This window comes from Artibeus jamaicensis, unplaced genomic scaffold (assembly GCF_021234435.1).
Source record: "Artibeus jamaicensis isolate MK-2021 breed Jamaican fruit bat unplaced genomic scaffold, CSHL_Jam_final contig_944, whole genome shotgun sequence".
NCBI lineage: Eukaryota > Metazoa > Chordata > Mammalia > Chiroptera > Phyllostomidae > Artibeus > Artibeus jamaicensis.
The window spans coordinates 3452962-3473822 of NW_026522020.1; the positions used below are offsets into that span (position 1 = coordinate 3452962).

The 20861-nt window shown below is 58.3% G+C and overlaps 1 protein-coding gene across 1 annotated transcript in view; it reads right to left on the reverse strand.

The window, feature by feature from the left end:
- Positions 1-921: 921 nt before the first annotated feature.
- Positions 922-20861, reverse strand: part of ASB18 (ankyrin repeat and SOCS box containing 18) — a 42832-nt gene continuing 22892 nt past the window's right edge. The window contains 3 exon segments of the mRNA XM_037161384.2: positions 922-2909; positions 3630-3743; positions 13653-14157. Of these exon segments, the coding sequence (XP_037017279.2) occupies positions 2724-2909; positions 3630-3743; positions 13653-14157 (805 nt within the window). The 3' untranslated portion in view covers positions 922-2723.

Below are 20861 nucleotides of genomic sequence, written 5' to 3' on the forward strand. Positions count from 1 at the left end.
TTTACGTTTTTAATTATTTATTTTTTGAAAAAGGAGAAGGGAGGGAGAAAGAGAGAGAGAAATATCAGTGTATCATCACCTTTCACGTGGCCACCACGGGGGACCTGGACTGCAACCCAGGCATGTGATCTGACTGGGAATTGAACCGGTGACCCTTTGGTGTGCAGCCCAAACTCAATCCACTGACCTACACCAGCCAGGGCAGAACAGAAAACATTTTTAGACCCTTTAATAACAGAAATACCAAGGTGCGTTTTCTTCCCTGGGGGGGGGTTATCTCAGCTGCCTCATTCCCTCCCTCCCACCTCCTGCCTCTCCACCGTCCTTCATTCCCCGCCCTCCGGCCCCAAGCCCCGCCCCCTTTTCTTCTACCGGAATGACGCAGCCTCCTTTGGTGGCAGAACTCCCTGCTACATGCGGCACAGAGCAGTCAGTCACCAAAACGACACATTTGTGAGTTATTTTATTTTTTGATTAATAAAGCAAATTGCTAGCAGCAATTAAGTTCTGAAAAACTAACAATGGGTCATTATTCGCCACACTTTTGGAAGTACAAAGCTAACATGTTTGCAAAGTGTTCTGCTTTCTTCTGGGGACTCCCAAACACATTTAACTGATACACTTCAGGAAAGCAGCCAGACTGCTTCCTAAGGCGGGTGGGGGGCTGCGTTCACCCCGATTCTGATGACCAGAAGGACAGCGAGGACTGTGAGGACCTGGTGGCTCAGAGCGGTGGCTCCATTTCTTACTGTTCTTGCCCTTCCGTTCATTCTCATCAACAACCCTGCTTTGCTTTTCCCTGCATTACAGCCTTTATCTGAATATTAGGCGATTTTCTTCTAATAATAATAAAACGATCACAATAATAGGCCCCGCTTCCTCTGGGCGGGCTGGGTGGGGCCGACGGGGTGGGGGCGGGGCGTCACCCATGCTGGGTCCAAAGGCACAGGCCTCCCTGTTCCAGGTGAGCGCCTCCCCACCGACCTCGGTTCCCCAACCCTCCTTTCTGCTCTGAAGCCCCGTGTCTAGGGCTCATCTTGGCCCCCACCGCCCCCCAGGTGCCACGTGCCTTTTCAGGACAGAGTCCTCCTCCCAGGATCCCACTGTGGCTGCTCACCTGCTCTGTGGTCCTCACAGCCTGTCCAAGACGTCCAGACCCTTGGTCTGGAAACCAGCGCTCTCCCTGTCTGTGCCCCCACCCCCAGCCCTGCCTGCTTCCAGTGGCCCAAGCGGGGAGCCCTCCCTCCAGAGGATGGGTCACAGTCCCCCCTTTGGCACGGCCTTTGTCTGCGGAGGAGCTGGAGGACCGCTGTGCTCACATCCGTCTCAGCAGGCAGATGTGGGCGGTCAGCCGAAGGTGCAGGAGGCGCTGTCCTGTCACTCACTGTCTCGCAGACCCTCTGTGTTGAAGTCTGACCATCCATCTGCCAAGGCTCAGCCCGACCACCCCCACCCCGCCAGCCAGACTGGGACAAGGGGAGACACGCCTGCCTATTCTGAAGTGGTCCCAGAAGTACCTCACATTGGTTCAAACTGGACAAAAACGGAGCCATGTGTACTGTCCTCAGGGGACAGTGAGGAGTCCTTATTTTAAAATACAGTGTGGGATAGAAAACTCGAGGTCACCTAGGGCCACCAGGGCAGGGACAGCTGCCATTGGAAAGATAGTTAGTTACTCATGGGTCCCAGGAGAGGGACATGTCTCCCCATGGGGGCCAAGTGGGGAAGCACCAGGGTGGGCCAGAGGAGGGTGTGGGCCGGAGACTGGCTGTGGTTTCCGTGGAAGGAACTCGGGAGGCAGGGCAGACAGGCCTGGCTACTCCGAATCACTCGGGCTCTGGGCCAGATCGGCCGAACCGGCTGTCTCTGGTACCTGGTGGTGGCGGCTGGCGTCCTGGGCATGAGCGCCCACATAAAGGGGTGGCTGGGCGTGTGAGCGCTGGGTGGGTCAGGGTGCACTTAAAAAGCACACCGGGTGGCAAGCTGTTGACTCTGTCTCAGAACCGGTGACCCCGAGGTGGGGGGCAGTCTCCAGAATCGGCAAGGCCTCAGACACCAAAGCACCAGACTGCTGGGAACAAGGGACTGGGTAGACACAGTCCTGGGCTGAGTGACCTCTCTCTCCCTAGGGATGTGGGGACGGCCGCTGGTCAACCTGGGGCTCCCTGGGCCGCCCACCAGGGCAGAGCCCGCCGGGCTTTGCTGAGAACACCAGACAGAAGACTCCCGCTGGGCAAACACACCCACCTCACAACCCCGCCAGTGTCTGTCTGGGGGGCCCTGGACCCCTGTGCTGGGAAGCACCCGTGGGCTCCTGGGAAGATGATTTATCCTGGAAGCCGATGTCCTCCTTCCATGTGCACATCTGTCATGTTTTAGGGACAGTCTTTCCAGGAGGCCCGCCTCCCAGGACCGGTGGGCGTTTTCCCAGAGGCAGAGGGTCGGAAGCAAGGGGGGCCCCGTGCCCACTGCTCAGCCGTGGCGGGCGGGAGGCTAACCTTGGAAACACGGCCAAACCTTTCAGTTCCACGTCCGTGGAAAGGCCCTTTCTGGTACGGCTCTGCAGCGGGCACACTCGTCACCCTCGGAAGCAGCCCGGAGAGGCAGCAGGGTGCTCAGTACCAGTGCATCCCCCGGAGACCCTGAAGGTGCCAGCCAGCAGGTCCGCGGTCCCATTGTCCTCGGAGGGGCGGGCACAGGACCAAGTCCAGAGGCTCAGGGTCTCAGTGCAGAACACCCTCTGGCTCCAGAAGGAGGTAGCCTTGCAGGGACGCGGGCAGGGGCAGCTGGGGTACCAGGCGAGAGCACCCCCTGCCCAACCGCCTGCGGATGGCGCAGCGGCAGAGGTGCTTCAGGCGGCGCGGGCTGCGGGCCAAGGCGAAGAGGGACTGGTAGAAAGGCCGGTGCGCCTGGAAGGGAAGGCGGGGCGTCAGTCCCTGCCCCGGGAACCTCAGCCTCTCGTCTCCCTGCCGGAAGGAAGGACCGAGGTCCTCTCTTCGGCTCCGGGGAAGGGAGCAGCACTGTCTGGGGCGACGCCCCCTCCGCCAGGGGTCCGCCCCTTTCTCCAGTGCAGTCCTCGCCCGGGCCCAGCGAACGTTTGGGAGATTTCACGTAAGACGGGCCATCCGCTTGTACTGAAGTCTGCTCTGCCCGCCCCTTCGCACAGGGTGACATTTGCTGATCAGTAATGAGCACGGACTCAGTTGACGAGGGGACATTTTCTAGAGGTTTCTGGAAAGAGATGCTCTGTCTTAATCAAGTCGGGCATGGCCGTAGGGCCCGCAGCTGGCTCGGGCAGAGACGAAGCCGATACTTAGGAGGCAGAGCCTGTGGGCAGGGGCTCAGATGCCCGCCCTTGGCTGCAGCCGGGTCCCCGAGCCCCAGCCAGCGTGGGTCTGTCCGGCTCCGCGCAGCCGGCAGCACCCCAACTCTTCCCCGGCACGTGGCTGGGTGACGGCTGAGTCTCCGAAGGAAAACAGCGATACTCACGGGTGCCCCCAAGGCCTCCTCCGCCCCCCGCCTCCTCCAGTCACTCTCTACTCACCCGGGAAGCAGTGCAGACCTCCTCACGATCGAGCGGACACAGAGGACAATGCCAGACTGAGGCAGAGGGAAGGGCGGCCCCTCACCTGAAACGCCTCCTCAGGGATCTCCCCCCTCCAGGACTGGGGCACGCGGAGCTGCGGGTAGGAGTTGAAAAGCACCTCGAGGACCGCGGGAGCCGACGCGCAGGACTTCAGCACCTGGTCAGGGGACGTGGGGAGGCCACGGTCAGGCCGACTGGCCTTGGGGCCCCAGTGTGGAAAGGGTGGGGACGCAGAGGTGTGTCGGCACCCCACTACTGTCGGTGGGACCCCACTATCCTCCGTCCCACAGGGAGCGGTGGTGAGCACAGAGCAGGGCAGGGCCTGGCGCTGTGCGTGGTCACAGAGGGCCTGTGCGCCCAGCCGCCGTGCAAGCCCGGGCGGGCACTCTGCGTGCAGGGTCCCGCACCGAGCTGGCGCCTCTGGGGCGCTGCCGGGGCAGCGAGGAGGTGCCGTGGGGGGTGCGTCGGGCCCGGCCCCTCACCCCGATCTCCCAGTCTGCGGGGACACTGGGGAAGAAACGTCACCTTGCTGTGGAGTTCCCTCTCAGTCTCCCTTTATTTTCACAGCCCTCCCTGCCGAAGGACTCCTACGCCGCTATTTGCACATTTAAGATCTGTCAGCGTCACAAAGATGGGAACACCGCGCTTTTTTAAAATGCACTTTTTTGTTACAGAGAAATTTGAATGGACACTAAGCCGGGCCCAGCAGTGTGACAACCCCCAGGCGCCCACCTGTGACTCGGGGAGAGCCCTGCCCCGCTCCTGCCCTCGGGCCCCCGCCCGACATGATTTTAAAGCAAATGCAACTGTCACTGCGCCTGTCAATTTCTGCGTGTCCCTTCAAGGGCCCTTTAGAGGAAAGGTCAACACAGCATCACTGTAGCACCTGAGTTGTTCAAGTTCACAGATTTCTCCTAGATGCCATTGTAGGAAAAGGAATTTGTTTGACTAAGAACAAGAACACACGTGGGACCAGGGGGTACGATGCACTCTCGATTTGTTTTGCGTCGCGTGACTTGTCTGTTGAAGAAACCAGGACCCCTGCCCGTGGAGTTCTCACTGGGGGGAGAACCGTGTCCCTGTGGGTGGGGCCACGCTGCTCCTCTGCTGCTTCCTGTACCTGACTTGTCGGACGCGGACGCTCCATCGGATTCAGAATCAGTCTGGGCGAAGGGCCAGGAAACGTCACGGTTCTGTTTTTGAGGCCTGAGACATTTTACCAAGTGTCATAAAATGGTTGTTTGTATTTGGGGGTTGAGAAAACTGAGTTTAAGCCACTTTTCTGAGACTAGGCAGCGGGTGCCTGCAGCGGAGAGCACAGTTGGAGCCTGTAGCTGCATCCGGCTGCACCAGACTTGCCCGCCTCCCTGAGCAAACAGTCACACAGCAAAAGGGATTTACATCACTGCCCCTTCATGGCCTGTCCGGGTTCTTTCACCTCTGAACCCCTTTAAGATACAGAAGGACAAAACAGAGAGTTCACATATCTTCGTTCAGGGCAAGACCCTATTAATGTTCTGTGTGCACTAGGGCTTTATGCATTTGGACAAAACATGAATATATGCGACAAGGAATGGGCTAGTACTTTGCACGTTATTTTGAAACTTGGTTTTTCTATACTCCAAATAGACTGCAAACAAAAACCGCAAGTGGATATCATCTTAGTGGCCATATACTATTTTATTTTATGAATGCATCACCTTGTGGTCAGGGAGTTAACCACCGTAAGTTGATATTGTAAACAGTGAATATTTTTGGACATAATTCTACCTCTTTCTGTCCCCAGCCATTCTTAGGTAATAATTCTGTTCCCTTCCTACACTGAATTCCTGGAGGTAAAAATGCAGGGGCAAAGGGTAGGTACATTTTAAAGCTGTTAGAACATGTTATCAAATTATGAGTGTGTGAAGTGCTGCATTTCTTGAAGAACTGAGTATGAGGATGCCTCTTTCTCCCTACACAAGCCATCTCGTTAATTATATACATTTGAACACCAGCCAGTGTGGCTCGGTTTGGTCGGTCGGGCATCGTCCCACAAATCAAAAGGTTACCAGGTCAATTCCCAGTCAGGGCGCATGCCCGGGCTGAGGGTTCTGTCCCAGTTGGGGAGCCCGTCAAAGGTAGACAATCGATGTTTCTCTCCTTCTCCTTCTCCCTCCCTCCCCCTCTCTCTAACATAAGAAAATAATTAATTAAAAATGTGATAGGTACATATGGAATAGTTACACTTGTTTTAGTGGACCATTTGTTTTTCTTCTTTTCTAAATTGCAACATTATGTCTTTTGCTCATTTTTTCCATAGTGTGTTCATTTTCTCATTGATTTGTAAGTACACCTTATTTATGAAGGCTATTTTTCAGATAGACGATTATTTTTGCAAGCAATAGGACTTTCTCCTCCTTAATATTAGTACGGCTTATTTATTTTTCTTGTCTTATTCCATTGGCTAGAGCCTCAATGTAAAATAATATCGGTAGCAGGCATCACCATCTCTTTCTGAATTCTAATAGGGTTGTCTCTAATGATTCACCATAAATATAATCTTCGATATTAGTTTCAGATAGATACTCTGTTCTAAGTGAAGGACACATGTTTCCATTCCTGGGTTACTGTAAATTTCAGGATGTAATTTTATTTTTTGCCTTTTTTAACCAGGTTGACACAAAAAGATTTTCCAATATTGACCCACTTTTGCCTTCATAAAACAGACTTCATTTGGCTGTTCTTCTAAATAAAATGGCAGATTGAATTTCCTAAGGTTTTCATATCTCTTTTAATAACTAAATCTGATTAATAGTTTTAGTTTTAGGGCACTATCTTGCCAGGTGGTAGCATCACTGTGTGTTAACTTAGTAAACCTGAGACATCGTCTGTGTCTTTCATACACTGATGGGTTTTTAGAAAGTGGGTAGTGACTGAGTTGGGAAGACAGGACGGAGCACGCTGGGCGCTGTCTAAGCCTGTCCCGTAGCCACACTGTGATCATTTCTTCCCTGCTTCCTGGCCTACTCGGTCCTCATTCCTTCCTCAATCTGTGTGGTTGAGCCCTATTTCCCTGGGAAGTGGTCCTCACTTCGCAGGAAGCGCATCGCACACGCATCTGTCAGGGTCCAGCAGGAAGCAGACGGCAGGTCTGACGCAGGGGGAGGTTCAGGAACGTCTATGGACACAGGGGCGGTCCAGCCCGGCGTGAGTGCAGGGGAACGGCCTGAAATGGAGCTGGCAGCAACACTGTTTCCATTCCCGGGACAGGAGATGGGGTGGGCTATCCCACCGGTGCATGGTCTTGGGTGGGGGACACACAGCCAGCCTGAAGCAGACAGGCGGCCAGGTGAGTAGACCCCCTGCGCTCACTGTGCTTCCCTTCCTCTCACTCAGTGTGGAGAGACCACGCTGGCCAAACCCAGCAAGGCAGGGGGCAGGGGCAGGGGCAGGGGTCGGGCAGGTGTGTCCAGGTCTACCTGGACAGGAGACATTTCCCATTTATACCTCCTTGCCAAATAATTCTGGTATTTGCATTTAGCTTTACAACGGGCCTTATTTAAACCTCCCTTGTAACTGGTCGTATGCCCTACACCTTTCTGCTAAGCCCGCCCCTCCACGGGTACTTCCCAGCTCCGACCAGAGCCAGGCAGCGTGCTGGCTGCGTGGCACGGCAAGGCCTGCCTCCCAGTCCCAACGACAAGTCCCAGGCGCCGATGAATAAGGCCCGGGGGCCGCAGCCCGGAGGTGGGGAACCACAGGCGCTAGACCTGGGTTTGCAGTGGGGTGCTGGGTCACTCTGGGAAAGATTCCTGGAAGAAGTGGCATTCACGCTGGGACCTGACGGTGGGGCAGGAGGGACAACAGGCATGGAGAGCTCTGGGGCGCAAGAGAGTTCAGGGGAAGAAAACCCTCGCTGAACACGGTAGGCGAGGGGGACCGCACACTGTGGGCCGGGCCGTCCCACGTGGAGCAGTGGGAACTGCGGGGGGCGGTGGCGGCTGGTCAGGGAGAGCAGCTTTGCTGTGAGACGGGGGCGGGGCTGCACCTCAAAGGCACCTGAAGGGTTATGAGCGGAGGAGTGACAGGACCCGATTGGAACTGAGAAGTGTCACCATGGCCGCCTTGTTGAGAAGAGCTCCAGGGGCCACTGCTGGGGGCAGGGCTCCCAGGTAGAATAATGTTCTGCCGTCTGGGGGGTGGGTGCTGGGGCCTCCCCTCGGGGGCTGGTGCACGGGGCGGAGAGAGGAGAACCATGCGGAGAGCAACTGGGCAAGGCAAGGCAAGGAGTTGGCCCTGCCGTCGCCAGAAGCCATCTGGTGACCGAGGGAGGGACTGTTTGGAGGGTGACGCTGGTCCCTGAGGTCAGAGAGCATCAGGTTCTGTTAGTGCCACAATGTCAGGCTTCGGCAGGCTTCAGAGGGGAGAGGCAGCGTGAACACAGGGGACGGATGCACCCAGACAGGTGTGCGCCCTCCCACCCAGCTGCCCGAACCCATCGCCCGGGCTGCTCTTGACCTGCTGGTGTCTCTGGCCAACACGAGCCACACCGACACGCCACTTCCTGCAGCAGGTCCCCTCTCTGAGGTCGGTCATCCTGTTTCGGTTTTGGGATAGAGCACATCAGTAAGACGGGGTTCACCCTGGACCTCCAATCTAGTCTGGTTACGGACAGACGGTGTCCCAGGTAATGCACGCTTCCTCGGCCTTCCTCGGGCTCCAGCCGCCCTTCGACTGGCCGGCTCGCTTCTCTGTGGGGCTTTAAAGGCTTCTCAGTGGCTGCCTGCCACGGGAGAGGCTCCCTGTTTTACCCCCCCCAGGCCCCTGCTGCCAGCTGCCCTCCCCCAGCAATAGCACCCCTCCCCCCGGGCCCCTCCTCCCGGGGTCACAGACTGTGACAAAGCCTTATTGCCTGTCTCTGGGAATTCATTTCCTGTCTCTCTTCAGTTCCACCTCTCTGGGGCCCGCGGGCCCTCCCCACGCCCTCAGCACCGTGCCCCTCACGTCTGCCAGGCAGCTGGCTGCCTTCATTATTTTTACGCCAACACAGTTTAAAAATCTCCGCTGCCTCCTCGCTGTCTGCGGAGGAGAGCGGCTGCCACATTACTCTGACATGCTGATGTCATTAGCGTCCACGCGCACTCTCTCCGGCTAATGAGGCGGCAGAAAGAAAATTAAGGGGAAAAATCACACAGGCACACTGCTCTGTGTGTAGACGGAGAAATAAAACGAGCAAGAAAAACAGAGGCACGCTGTTGACGGTCGCTCCCCCGCCTCCCCCGGGGACAGGGCCCACGCTGGGCTCCTGCAGACAGGAAATGGAGTCCCGGGTTTTGACTAGTGCTCCCCGGCACGAGCCCCTAAAAAGCCAGTGGTGGGAGCCACGTGAAACCACTGTACCTCCTCCTGCACGTAGGGGAAGGGAGACCGCAAAAACTTGACGCCGCGTTTTCAGCGCGGTCAGCGCCCAGACGGCGAGGCGAGGCCAGGCCAGAGCTCTGCAGATATATCTGGATCTGTCTTTCTTGCCATCGGCCTCCACTGCCCCTCTCTCTGCAGCCTTCCCCACCCCGGTGTGCCCTCTACACTTAGCGGAGAAATCACCCCCAAACGCTCATTTCATTATGTCACCTCTCCGTGTAGATGGATGTCACAGATGCCCATTGTTCTCCGGAGGAAGGCTCAACCCCCCGGCAAGGGCCCCGCCGAGGGCACTGTCTCAGCTGGCTCCCTCTGGCTGATTTCTCGCCAGCTACCGGGCCATCTCTGGCTGCACGTGGGGGGCGCTCTTTCTGCCCTGGGGCCTTTGCCTGGACGCTCCTTTGGCCCGGGAGGGCCTTTCCTCCCCTCTTCACACAGTCAAGGCTTCAGATCTGGGCGCGCTCACCCGTGTTGGGGGAAGTGGGTGACCACTCCCCCACGCTAGGTGAAGCCCCCTATGTGGCACTTCCAGGCGTGGAGAGTCTTTGCTCCGCACCTGACTTCCCCACAGCAGCGTCACATGGGGGTATGTGGCTGTCCCACCCTCCCGAGGGGCGGTGCCACGCGAGCCCCTGTCCAGCACACAGCCAACTCTGGCCTTGCGTGTGCGTGGCCGTTCCTCAGGAACGCTGGCGAAGCGAAGGAGTGCTTTGGGGATGCCCTGGGGAGCACGGCCAAGTGGTTTGGGGGAGCCTGTCCAGTGCTGGCGTGGTCCCTGCCCGACCCACGGGCAGGCGCCGGTTTGCATGTCTGCAGCCTGCAGCCGGAGCATGTCCCCAGGCTGCTGCTGGCCTCGGCCCGGCGGGTCCGGGGGGCTCCCTGGGAGATAGCAGAAAGGGGTGGGATTGGGGGCTGGAACGTTTTAACCCCAGGAGTCGACTGCATACAAAAAGTGCTCACAGAAGGGGGTCCCTCTGTGTGTCAAGGGACAGGTAAAGCTGGCATGTGTTCTGCATGGTGAGCCAGGGTTGCTCCCAAACACCTCCCTTGGACGAGGCAGGATAGAGCGGCCCCAGGGTCCATCTTCCGGCTCTGACTTTGGGAGGGTGGGGGCCAACGTACCTCCACCCTTCACCCTATGAGCTCCGGAGCTCTGCTCGGGGCTTTGCCCTTCGGCTGCAGGGAAGCAGCACTTTGTTGAGGAAAGAAAACGCTGGGCTTCGTGCCCAGACTATGAATTCGCGCAGGCGAGGGGCAGGCCAGGGAAGGCGGCAAAGCCCTTCCTCCAGACAGAGCAAGGGCTCTCCTCCGGCTGCCCGGTGTCCTGACCACTTCAGAATTCGGGCCTGGCTGCCTCCTGCCACCTCGGCCTGCCTCTGCCCTCCCGGCCCGTCCCTGACTCTGGTGTTAACTAGAGGTCAGCCAGGCAGACAGGCCTGGCATTGTCAACACGCTTGCTTCCCGAGCAGTGACGCCGCTTTGATTCTCGCCGCAGAGCACTGTCGTCGGCGCGGGCGGATGCTCGGAGTCCGCCTGCCGCACGGCGCTGCCTTTGTCTGGGCGTGAGGGGACTGTGATTTATGTCACGAGCTCGCTGTGAAACCTTTTGCCTCGGTAATTCTGAGCTCCGTGGGTGTCTCTTTACATCTATTTCAAATGCGGCTGCTGCCCACGGACCGCGTGCGCGGCGACACTCCCAGGCCTCTGTGCACCCTCGCCGCGGTGCGGAGTCTTGCCCGCGGTGCATCTTTGTGGCCGGGCTCAGTGTGTTCGCTGTGCGCTCCGCGGGGCCGCTGAGCAGAGCTGGTCTGTGGCTTTGATGTCGGGTGTGGTGATTAGACCCCTTCCCTCGGGAACGCGCAGGTGGCCTGGGTGGAGGGAGATGCTGCGGCCGGATTTCCAGAGTGTCTGCCCTGCTAGTCCGGGGCCCAGGCCGGGCGTCCGGGGCACTCGTATCTCCGCTCAGAGGATGCTCAGGACCGTACACGGTCCCACCGCACCCTGCTCCCCGCCAGGAGTGCCGTGGGCGCCCCCTGGAGGTGCGGTTGACCGCAGCACAAAGGACGAGCTCAGATCCCCGTTTGCAGGGAGTGAACCGCAGGCAGAGCGGCCTGGAGTTGCTGGAATCCCCTCCACTCACTCAACTGGGCTGGGGTGCTCAGTGCTCGCTCTGCGCATGTGCAGGGGAGGAAACGGCGGGCAATGCTTTCTGGTGAAAGCCTGAAAGTATTAAGATTTCTCGGGGAAACTCCAATTCCCTTAACAATTGCTGGGAGGTTCACTGTCACTTCTCAGGGCCTTTTGACCCGCGAAATAGGAAATGGCCCCTCAAGCCTATATCCAACTTGCACCCACTGGCCGCCCTTCGTTCCAGTGTGGCCAACACAGCAGAGGGGCCCTGGAGACCCAGGTCCGGAGGCCCGGTGCCTTGACCTGCACGTCAAGGTCAAGGTTAAGGTAGGGTAATTCCCATAGCCTTGGAGACGGAGTTCCAGTCCCCAGGGCAGGGCCCACTGGGGCTGCACCTTGGACTGGGGCACGCGGGCCAAATCACTCAGCGTGAGGTCAAGGCCGACGGAGGCCTATTTCCAGTCACTGAGGAAACCTACAGACCCCTTCGTTCTTTACAATAATTTCCCCCAGATATCCTTCACGGGTGGCCCATCACGGAAGGTGTTTCTTTTTCATCTGCAGCTGGAAAGGGGCCACACACCACACCCGAGGAGCTCAGGAGAGGCCTGTGTGGCGGCCTTGCAAACTCGGAGTCGGAAAGTAGCCTCTCGAGGGCCCGAACACGAACCTTGGTAACTGGAGCAGCGAACGGTAGGCGGTCCTGTCCTGGGCTGGGGTCTTTTGACGGAGGCAGGCTGTTACCTTAGCTGGGCCTGTCTGTTGTCCTTTTGCATCTACAGAACATACCCTTGGAAGGTCAGGGTAACTTTCTTTTCTCAGACTGCTCAGGGCACAGTCTTCAGTCAGAGGAGACCCCGGAGCCCCTCACTGCTATTGCTACCGTGTTCATTGTTAACCGTTAACTGTCCTGTCCCCACCTGTGTCTAAGAAGAACCTGTCTACTTGTTTACTTTTTTATCCAGTGTCGGCGATTTCCCGCTTGGCTTCCTCTGCCTCCCTAGTTCATGGCCGATGGATTTCACATAACCCCTTACACTTCCTCCTGTGATCGTAATGTATAAAACGAGGCGCGGAACCACCATTCTCTGGAGCGTTTTCTCAATCCATTGAGATTTCGCTTCACAGCAACTGTTGTCAGTCTGGCTCAGATAAACTCATAAAAATTCTGACAGGTTTGGACGTCTCTTATGCTGACACACTTTATGCGCAGTCAGGTGATGAGGGTTGCTGCGGCATCCCCGTTTAAGGCAAACACGCTGTGCCCTGGAGGGACAGTGGGGGGCGCTCTTGTCTCCAGGTTACGGGTGGATGAGCTAAGCCTGCTATCACTGGGACCTGTTAAAATGTAAACCAGGACTGGAAAAGGTGTCAAGGAATACAGGACGGGCCAGCATTTCTCCCCTTCCACCAGGTTGGAGTCACCACATTGGTTGGGCACCGGGAGACAGCCTGAGAGCCGCCGTGAAACGCTTGTCATGCCAGGGTGGTCGAGGACACGCTCAGGGAGTCCTGTGGGTGGGTTTTCCGCCTTCTACCCACGCGTTTACAGATGCAAACCTCGCTCAGTATGCATCTACAGTGTACCGTTCGCCTTGGAGAGAAAGGGGGGACGCGCACTATTTGGGGCCTCTAGAATACTGTCCTTTTTGGAGAACACCTTCTTCGTTCAAAACGTGTCCGGTGAAAGCATGTCCCTCGCCTGTGATTGGTGAGTGTGGGGGGTAAGTTGTAAATTAAGCACACCCAGTTTCCCTTCTGAACGCCTTCCCTTCAGGGAAGTCTTTTGAGGAGACAATCTCTTATTCTAACCAATATTTTACAACTTTTCTTTTGGAAACATTTTTTGTCTTTTGAGTATTTTCTCTGGCGAGAAATTGTTATTCTTCCCCTTTATCCCTTCAGGCCAGACTGGACACCCGGAAAAGATGACAGGCTGCTCGGAGCCCGGTCTGCGGATCGGCCAGGACAGCCTGACTGTGCACAAGTCCCTTCCCCTGCCTGGCATTTCACAGAAAATGTCTTGAGGGGAACGAGGGAACCTGCAAATGTGTAATTAATCTCATTAACGAGGTTGGGTGTTTCATCTCAGAACTGATGCCAGATGCGATAAGAAATCGATTTTCCTTGTTCTGAAAGTTACAACAAAAGATGAGCAGCCACAAGAAGAATTTAAGCCCTGACGGCGTCATCGAGATAAGTGTGTGCACTCTCCAGGTGCCTGCTTCGAAAGGGCCCACGCAACCCAGCTTTTTCCCACCCCACCCTCCTAATTTTCAAGTTGCTGAGACAGGCGGCCCCATCTCCTCAAAGTGCGGTCCGGAGACCAATGACCTGGGCCTCGCCTAGGAACTGTTAGAAATGCACTGTCACCTAGGAGACGTCCAGACCCACGGAATAAGCGTCTGCAATTTCCCAGCTCCCCCGGGGGGTTCCCAGGTTCCACAAGTTTGAGAAACGCTGCATGCCACCCAGTGCAGGCGAGCGGGGCCCTGCTCCACAAAGCTCGGGGGGCCCCCACCCCACCTCTTACCTTGGGAAAGGCGTCAGGCCACACCGTGGGGGAGCCGTGGTTGAGCAGCTCCTGCACGATGCGCTCCGGCTCGGCCTGGGGCGCGCAGGCGGCCGCCTGCAGCACGCGGCCCAGCGGCGAGGCGCCTCCGTAGTCCAGCGCGGTAGCGTCTGCGCCGTGGCGCAGCAGGAGGTGCACCAGATCCGGGCGCACTCGGCTGCAGGCCTTGTGTAGCGGGCTGCGCTCGTCCTCGTCGCGGGCGTCCGGGGCTGCCCCGCGCTGCAGTAGCAGCGCGCACAGGCGCGCTCCGCGCTCGTGCTCCTCGGGCCGCAGCGCTGCCCCGCAAGCCGCGCTCAGGGCCGTCTCCCCTTGGCCGTTTCTTGCGTCCACGCGCGCCCGGCGGTCTACGTAGAGGCGCGCGTGCTCGTCCAGGCCGTGCTGTGCCGCCACGTGCAGTGGCGTGTTCTGGCTGGCGCCGCCTGCACAGTGCACCGAGGCCCCGTGCTCCAGCAGCGCCTGCGCGCACCTGCGGGGAGGCTGAGACTTGTCACCCCGCCCGCAGGGCCTGATGCCCCACACCCACACCCTGCCACTGGACCCGCCACCCCCTGGCTGCCACTGAGGGGGCTCCCGACAACCCACGGAGCGAGTGGGCTCCTTGAAGAGCAAGGATAGCCTGAGAGAAAGGACATAAGTTCAAATATCCTGTGCCCCAGGGTCGGGAGTTGAAAGGGGCTGGAAAGGAAAGAAGAAAAGGTACAATGGAAACCATGGAGGCGCGGCGCCCACCGGTTAGGAGACGGTGGACACAGCTGGGGAGGTGCCTGGGAACCTGCAGGGTGCAGGGTGGCGGAGCCTATGAGTAATTTGTATCTGTTGGTGCTGATTTGGGAGGTGCTGTGGCTCAGATGCCAGTGCTGAAGGACTGTCACCTGGCTCTTTGTTACCTGCGGCAGTTGAGGGCCTGGCAGGCACGGTTTTGAGGAGGGTCCCTTAGGCTGCCAGACTCTTTCTCAGCCAACAGTGCCTCTTCCATTAACCACTGAGCGTTGGTGACAAGCGGACAGCGTGAGGCAGGCTCTCTCTGCTCCCTCAGAAGGAACCTACGCAGCCCTCAAGGAACTGACTTGGGCTGGCCCTGGGCTGTCCTCGAGGCTGGACACGCAGTGGACATACAACCCTGCCTGTCTGTGGGGCGACCTGTGCGTCAGCTGGACTCTCCAAGAACAGACTGGTCCCCCCCCATCCCACCCCGTGCCCTCCCTGGTCTCTCCACCTCCAGGTCCACCCACTGGAGCCCAGACTGCTGCTCCTCTGGGCCCCTCCCTGGAGGGCAGTCCCTCTGGGCCTTGGCTGCCCCAGGAGGACTCCACGCCCTCAACCTGAGCTCAGGTGGCAGACTGCTCAGCAGGCTGCTGGACCCTGGGGCCTCCGGCCCTGCGGGGAACCTCACTTGGCCCAGCCTGAAAGCGTGGGGTGGAGGACAGTCACTCAGGACCTTCTCCATTGTGCTGGCCCCTGTCCTCTGTGGGCACTGCTAAGACACTGGCCCCAGTTCGGTTGTGCACTCCATGGTCCCCTCCTGGCCATGGTCATCCACGTGGTTGCTCTCCCTCTGGGTCCCGACCACTCAGCACGGCACCTCCGGACCACAGCCTCTGGGCCCTGTGGCCCCATCTCTGCTCCACGGAGATATGAGTCCTCGACCCCCTTTCCCTTGGCCCCCCCTGCCTCCACTTGGTCCCTGGGCAGCTCTTCAGTGGCCCTTTGTCCCCCTGCGTAGAGGGAACATGGCCATCACCCCCTATGCCAGGTGGCCGGATTGCCAACCCGGAGCCCACTCATCATCCATCCTCTCATCTCCCCTCAGCCACTGGAGGGAACACCATGCGTGGACTGGTTCCCGGTCTCAGGTGGGCCTCGGGGGCTTGCGGTTCATGTTTCCCAGCGTCAAAGGTCAGCCCCTCGCTCCAGCGGACGGCAGCGACTGCGGATGCCGTCACCCCGCTGCAGCGGTGCTGTCTCCCCCGGCCTCCCCCGAGGTGCTCCCCTCTCGCTCCCTTCTGGAGTGCGGGCTCCCCCAGCAGCTGCCCCCTTCCCGCCTCTGAGTCGCACCTGCTCCAGCTGCTGTTCCGGTGTGTTTCCTCGGCGACTGTTCCTGCCATTCTCCACTTTCTAGGGGAGTCCCTCTGGGTGACCTCGCTCCAGACTCAGTCCTTTCCACTTCCTGGGGGTCTCGCTCTGTGAATTTCTTGTCCTTTGCCTTTCTCCTGCCCTCCCGCCCCACCCCGCAGTCGGTGGCCAGCCCCGTTGACTCCAGCATCTATAATCACTCGAACCGCTTCTTCCTTTGTATGGTCACTGTCCTTTCTTGCCTGAGTGGTAACAACCGTCTCATACTTTCACAAGCTCCATAGGACCCGGGAGCAGCCTTCCCTGTGTGCGTCAGATGCCATGCACCCCCTGGAGATTGCTCCGGACCCGCTTGCAGGACACAGGGCACCCAGAGACCCAGCTCCGGGGACCCCGCCCGCCTCTCGTTTCCTGAGGCTCCGAGCTCCCATCCTGTGCTTCGGTCCTGCCTGACCAGGTGTGGCTCTCTGCCCCGTGTCTTTGTCTGCGCTGCTCCTCCTGGGGGTGCCCTGTCTCCCGTGAAGGCGGACGCATTCCTATCTCTCTTTTCTCCACCTCCCGGGCACCTGCCTCCCGGTGCCAGCAGCCGAGGGCCACACGTCCGTGCTGTCCTGTGTCTTGTACAGAAGTGCCGGGACCCACCATCTCCCACACCACACTCCAATGTCCATTGGCACCTGGGACTCCTCCCTTAGACCGTTGGCTGCTTGAGGGTAGAAGCGGGGCTTTTTCCCCCAGTGGGGGCAGACTGCTCCCCTGAAATCACGGGGAGCACCTGCACGTCCTGCATGAGCCTCGCGCAGCTTCCGGTCAGGCTGCCGCCAGTTTTCCTGGCACCGCCTCGCCGGGGCTCCCCTAGGGATCGGCCAGGGAGGGTTTCCAGCTCCGCTCGCCTTCCTACCTGGGGGCGCCGATGCCGTCGCCATCTCCCTGCGAATCTCCAGCCTCCACACTGGCTGTGTCTCCAGACCTGGCCTGTCTTGGGCGGAAGATCTTTACAAACAAGTGCAATTTGATGGGAGATGTCCTTTGGGACAATAACCACCAGCTAAGACGGGATGCAGACCTCGTCAGCACAGAGCCTCAGGCTGCTTTCCGCCCTGCCCGTCTGGGAGGGACTTGGAACAGGGCGGCCGGAGGTGGAGCACCGAGGGTTCTGTCTCAGTTTTGCCCCTGAGCCTGCGCGCACACCCACAATGAAAAAGCAGTTGCTTGTACTTTTTTTTTCCTTTTAAAGCAGCCCAGCCTCTCCAGAGACCCCACAGGAAAATACAAGGCATCCCCTTGTCCACGGCCACAGGCTGCAGTTTGCCACCAGGACACCTTTCAGAAGAGCAAGGACAGTGGACGAGGACAGTGGCCCGCCCTTGGGAGGGCCACCGATGCCTGTTCCGTTGTTAATGAAGAGCTTCTAGGTGGCAAACCCCTGGCACTTTCTTACAGCAGGTAATGAGGGAGCTGCCGGCCGCGGGAACGAGGGAAAACAGCATAGCCGGCGGACTGGGGTGCGTCTCCGCGGGCCCGCACTGGGCGGCCGCTGGGGACGGGGTGTGGGAGCCCGTTCCATGGGGTGGGAAGCTGCCTAAAATGGCTGTGTGAAAGGGTCAGGTCACCAAACAGCCCCGAACAGCCCTATCGCTTTTTAAGGAGCAGGTACGTCCATGCGTAGAAGGCAAGCGGAGATACACACAGGCCAGCGAGGGTTTGCCCCTGGCCGGGGGGCACTTCTGTTGCCTTTTGCCTGCCTGTGTTTTCACATTTTCCGAAAGGAATCAGAGTTTCAGTGTGAAAGAGGCAGGACAAGGTTATTAATGAGAACACCCGCCCCCACCCCACCCACCGCCCACAGCAACAGCACACGGATTCTAAGAGATTAGCTCAGCTACCAGATCCCTGGAATGTGCTAAAATTTCCGCCCCCGAGCCACTCAGGTGCCAGCAGAGATCTCGGGATCTCAGATGCTCGGGATCTCGGGCATCTGAGATGCCCACGGGAAGCTAAGTCTAGAGGAAGGAAGGGGTTGGGGGGGGCTCGGTGATGAGCAGAGGGAAGGCAACGGTGTCGGACGCCTGCTGAGCCTGACCTTGTGTGTGTGTCCCTGTCTCTGGCCCCGCGGGGAAAGCCTCACCCAGGCCCAGTGGTCCAGCTGGGCCGAGCCCTCTCCTCCCGGGGCAGATTCTATCTGGTTTCCTGCCACCCTGGTAAACAGGCAAGCCAGGGAGGCCCAGAGCTGGGGCAGGACAGTCACTGCCAGGGACCCAGGGGAGACCCCCCCCCTCTGAGGACGTCAGAACAATTCCTGACCCTCGTCTTGGACAGTGACCGAGCGAGGCGACGGGGGCACAGGGGGACAGTGCACAGAAAAAGGAGCTTGGGCCGCAGGCAGGAGTGTGTAGAGGGCAGCCCATCGAGGAGGCTGCGGGGTTACTGTCATTCGAGATCGTATTCCCGAGAGCGCTCTCCCCCGCCCCCCAGCTCCCTCCAGCTCCCTCCAGGTGCAGAGGGCCCGCAGGACACCTCAGCCTGGGCTGTCCTAGCCTCAGGTCCGAGACCACCCTCTCCTGAGCCCCTCAAGCCTCCCTGCATCCCACCCGAGCCTGCTCAGGGATCCTCCCCTGCGTCTGCGCCGCCCCAGTCCATTCACACAGACCCCAGAGAGTGGCGCTCCTCACGCTCTGGCCCTGGGCTGGGAGCTCGCTGCTTCCCTGCCACTTGGTCTTGTTATGAATTTATTTTTAAACATTATCTTTAGTTTCTGCAACAAGTCTGCATCACAAGTGGACTTTGACAGGTGGGGAAATTGAGGCTTAATAGACCAGTGACTCGCTTGCGGCCCCAGAGCTGGGACGTGGCAAAGCAGGCTGGTGATGGACGGCTGTGCCTGCCGGCCGTGTTCTCAGCCCACCCCTGCCTGCGGGCTGTGCCCCCCGGCGTCGTTTGTGAAGCACCTTCGACCGGCCAAGGTCGGACCCAGGCATGAATTTCTACAGAGGGACACACCTGTGCAGCAAGTCCGGACACAGCACACGCGTGTTTCTGTCTCTCTGGGAAGTCCCCTCGTGATTGCCACCAGTCCGTCACTGCCGCACGGGCAGCCCATTCTGAGTTTTCTCATCGTGGTTTAGTGTTGTCTTTTCTACAACTTTCTACATTTTGTGTCCGGCCTCTTTCGTTCAACATAACGCCTGACATTCATCCAAATTGTTGCTCACACGAGTGACCCGTCATTTTTATGTCTGCATATATTTCATTGTACCGAGACGCCACAGTTTCAAAATTCATTCTCCTGTGGATGTTGGTGGACATTTGGGTACTTCCTTTCTTGGCTCTGATGAATAAAGCCACTGTGAACATTTTTGAATCAGTCTTGTGGGCGTACGTTCGCTTTTCTCTTGGGTAAAAAGGCGAAATCGCTGGTAGGCGTATCCTTGATGTTAAAAGGACCCACCTCACCGTTTTCCAGAGCGACGCGCCGTCCTGTGTTCCCCGCAGCAGTGTGGGGGGGCTCCGGTCGCCCCTCGCTCTCCCCAGCACTCGCCTGTTGCCTTTCTTTCAGGCTGTGGTCCCCTTGGCGGGCGTAAACCGGTGGGTGTTTCTCTGCGGTTGGACCGGGCGCTGCTCCCACGACTGACGACACGGAGGACGCCTTCATTTGCTCATGGCCGTTTGTCTGTCTTCTCAATGTTTGTCTGATCAGGCTCTCGCCCAGACGGTGAAGGTTTGGCTGGACCTGGGTCACTTCTTGTAACTCCCAATGGGCAGGGCAGGGATTCGAATGGGCCTCGGCAAGTGACCAGAAGGCTGAGCCGTCTGCTTGGGACGCTGGGAAGGGGCAGGAGGGGACGAGCCTGGGACGGACCACGTTGGAACCGTGCGGGTTAGGCCTGGGCTGAGCTACCGCCTGACCACACTCAGCTTTGGAAAAACAATGAGGTCAATGAGGGAGAGGCGATCATTCAGCATTATGCTCTCTGCTGACTTTTGACCTTTGCTCCTGGGTATGACCTGTCCCCCGTGTCCCCACCTTGCTGGCAAAACATGGGCCCTCCTGGAGCCTCAGTTTTCTCATCTGCAGTCTGGGCATAAGCATACAGTATATATAGGCTGGGGGGTGGGTGGCAAGTGAGGCCCTCGCTGGTGCTCAGGGATTTTTGAGGGAAAAGTAAAAATGTGCATTACACGTGGGTGGTACTAATTCTGTCTCTATATAAATGTTTTGTATTCTTTTATTTATGCTTATGGGCTAAAAGTGTAACTCTAGAAAGCAATAATGATATCCCTGTGCAAAATAATACCCTGGAATATGATCATCGGTTTTGTTTCTAAATAAAAAACTGAATTGAAGAATTAAAATGGAAAATTTTTCTCCTGAAAGTTTAGGCCAAAAACGTGGGTGTGCATCACACACGGCAAAATGTGGACCTCGAGGCCCCAAGGGACAGCCCCTCCCTCACCCCGGGTTCTTCAATGCCCCCACTGAGCCCGACCCTGCGCTCTCCCCTCTGCTTCAACAGGGGGCTGCTCACTTCCCTGGGAGGCAGAAGAGCAGAGAGTGTGTGGGGGTGCCTGCCAGCACCGGGAGCCCTTGGGCAGGCGAGCTCCCCGATTCCAGGGGGAAACTCGGGGCGGGAGGGCTCTCAGCGGTCATCCCCACTTGCCCCAGCCTCCCCTCGACCTTCTTGCTCGGGAAAGCAGCCCTTGCTTCCTCTCCGCCCAGACGTCGACCCTCCAGGTCTGAACTGGGCAGGAACTGCCCAACGACCTCCTCCCTCCGTGACCTTCTCCCCGGAGATGCTTCGCCACCTTTGAGGGCCCGGCACTGGCTTGTGACTTATTTTTTCAGCCACTGGAATGGCCACAGCTGGGACAGAAACGTAAACTCACAAGCCTGGTGCTAATGCGTGGGCAGGGGAGGCGGGCCCTTCATGCGGCTGCTTAAATCAAGACGGCTTCAGCCGAGAGGAAGAATTGGCACTCGACTAATTCTTTTCTCATTTTAATCATCTCAGGATTTGAAAGAAGGTCGAGGCGAGCCCTCCGTAATGCAGAGGGCGAGGCAGGCAGGCTGGCTACTGACGGGAAGACGGTAACTTTCCC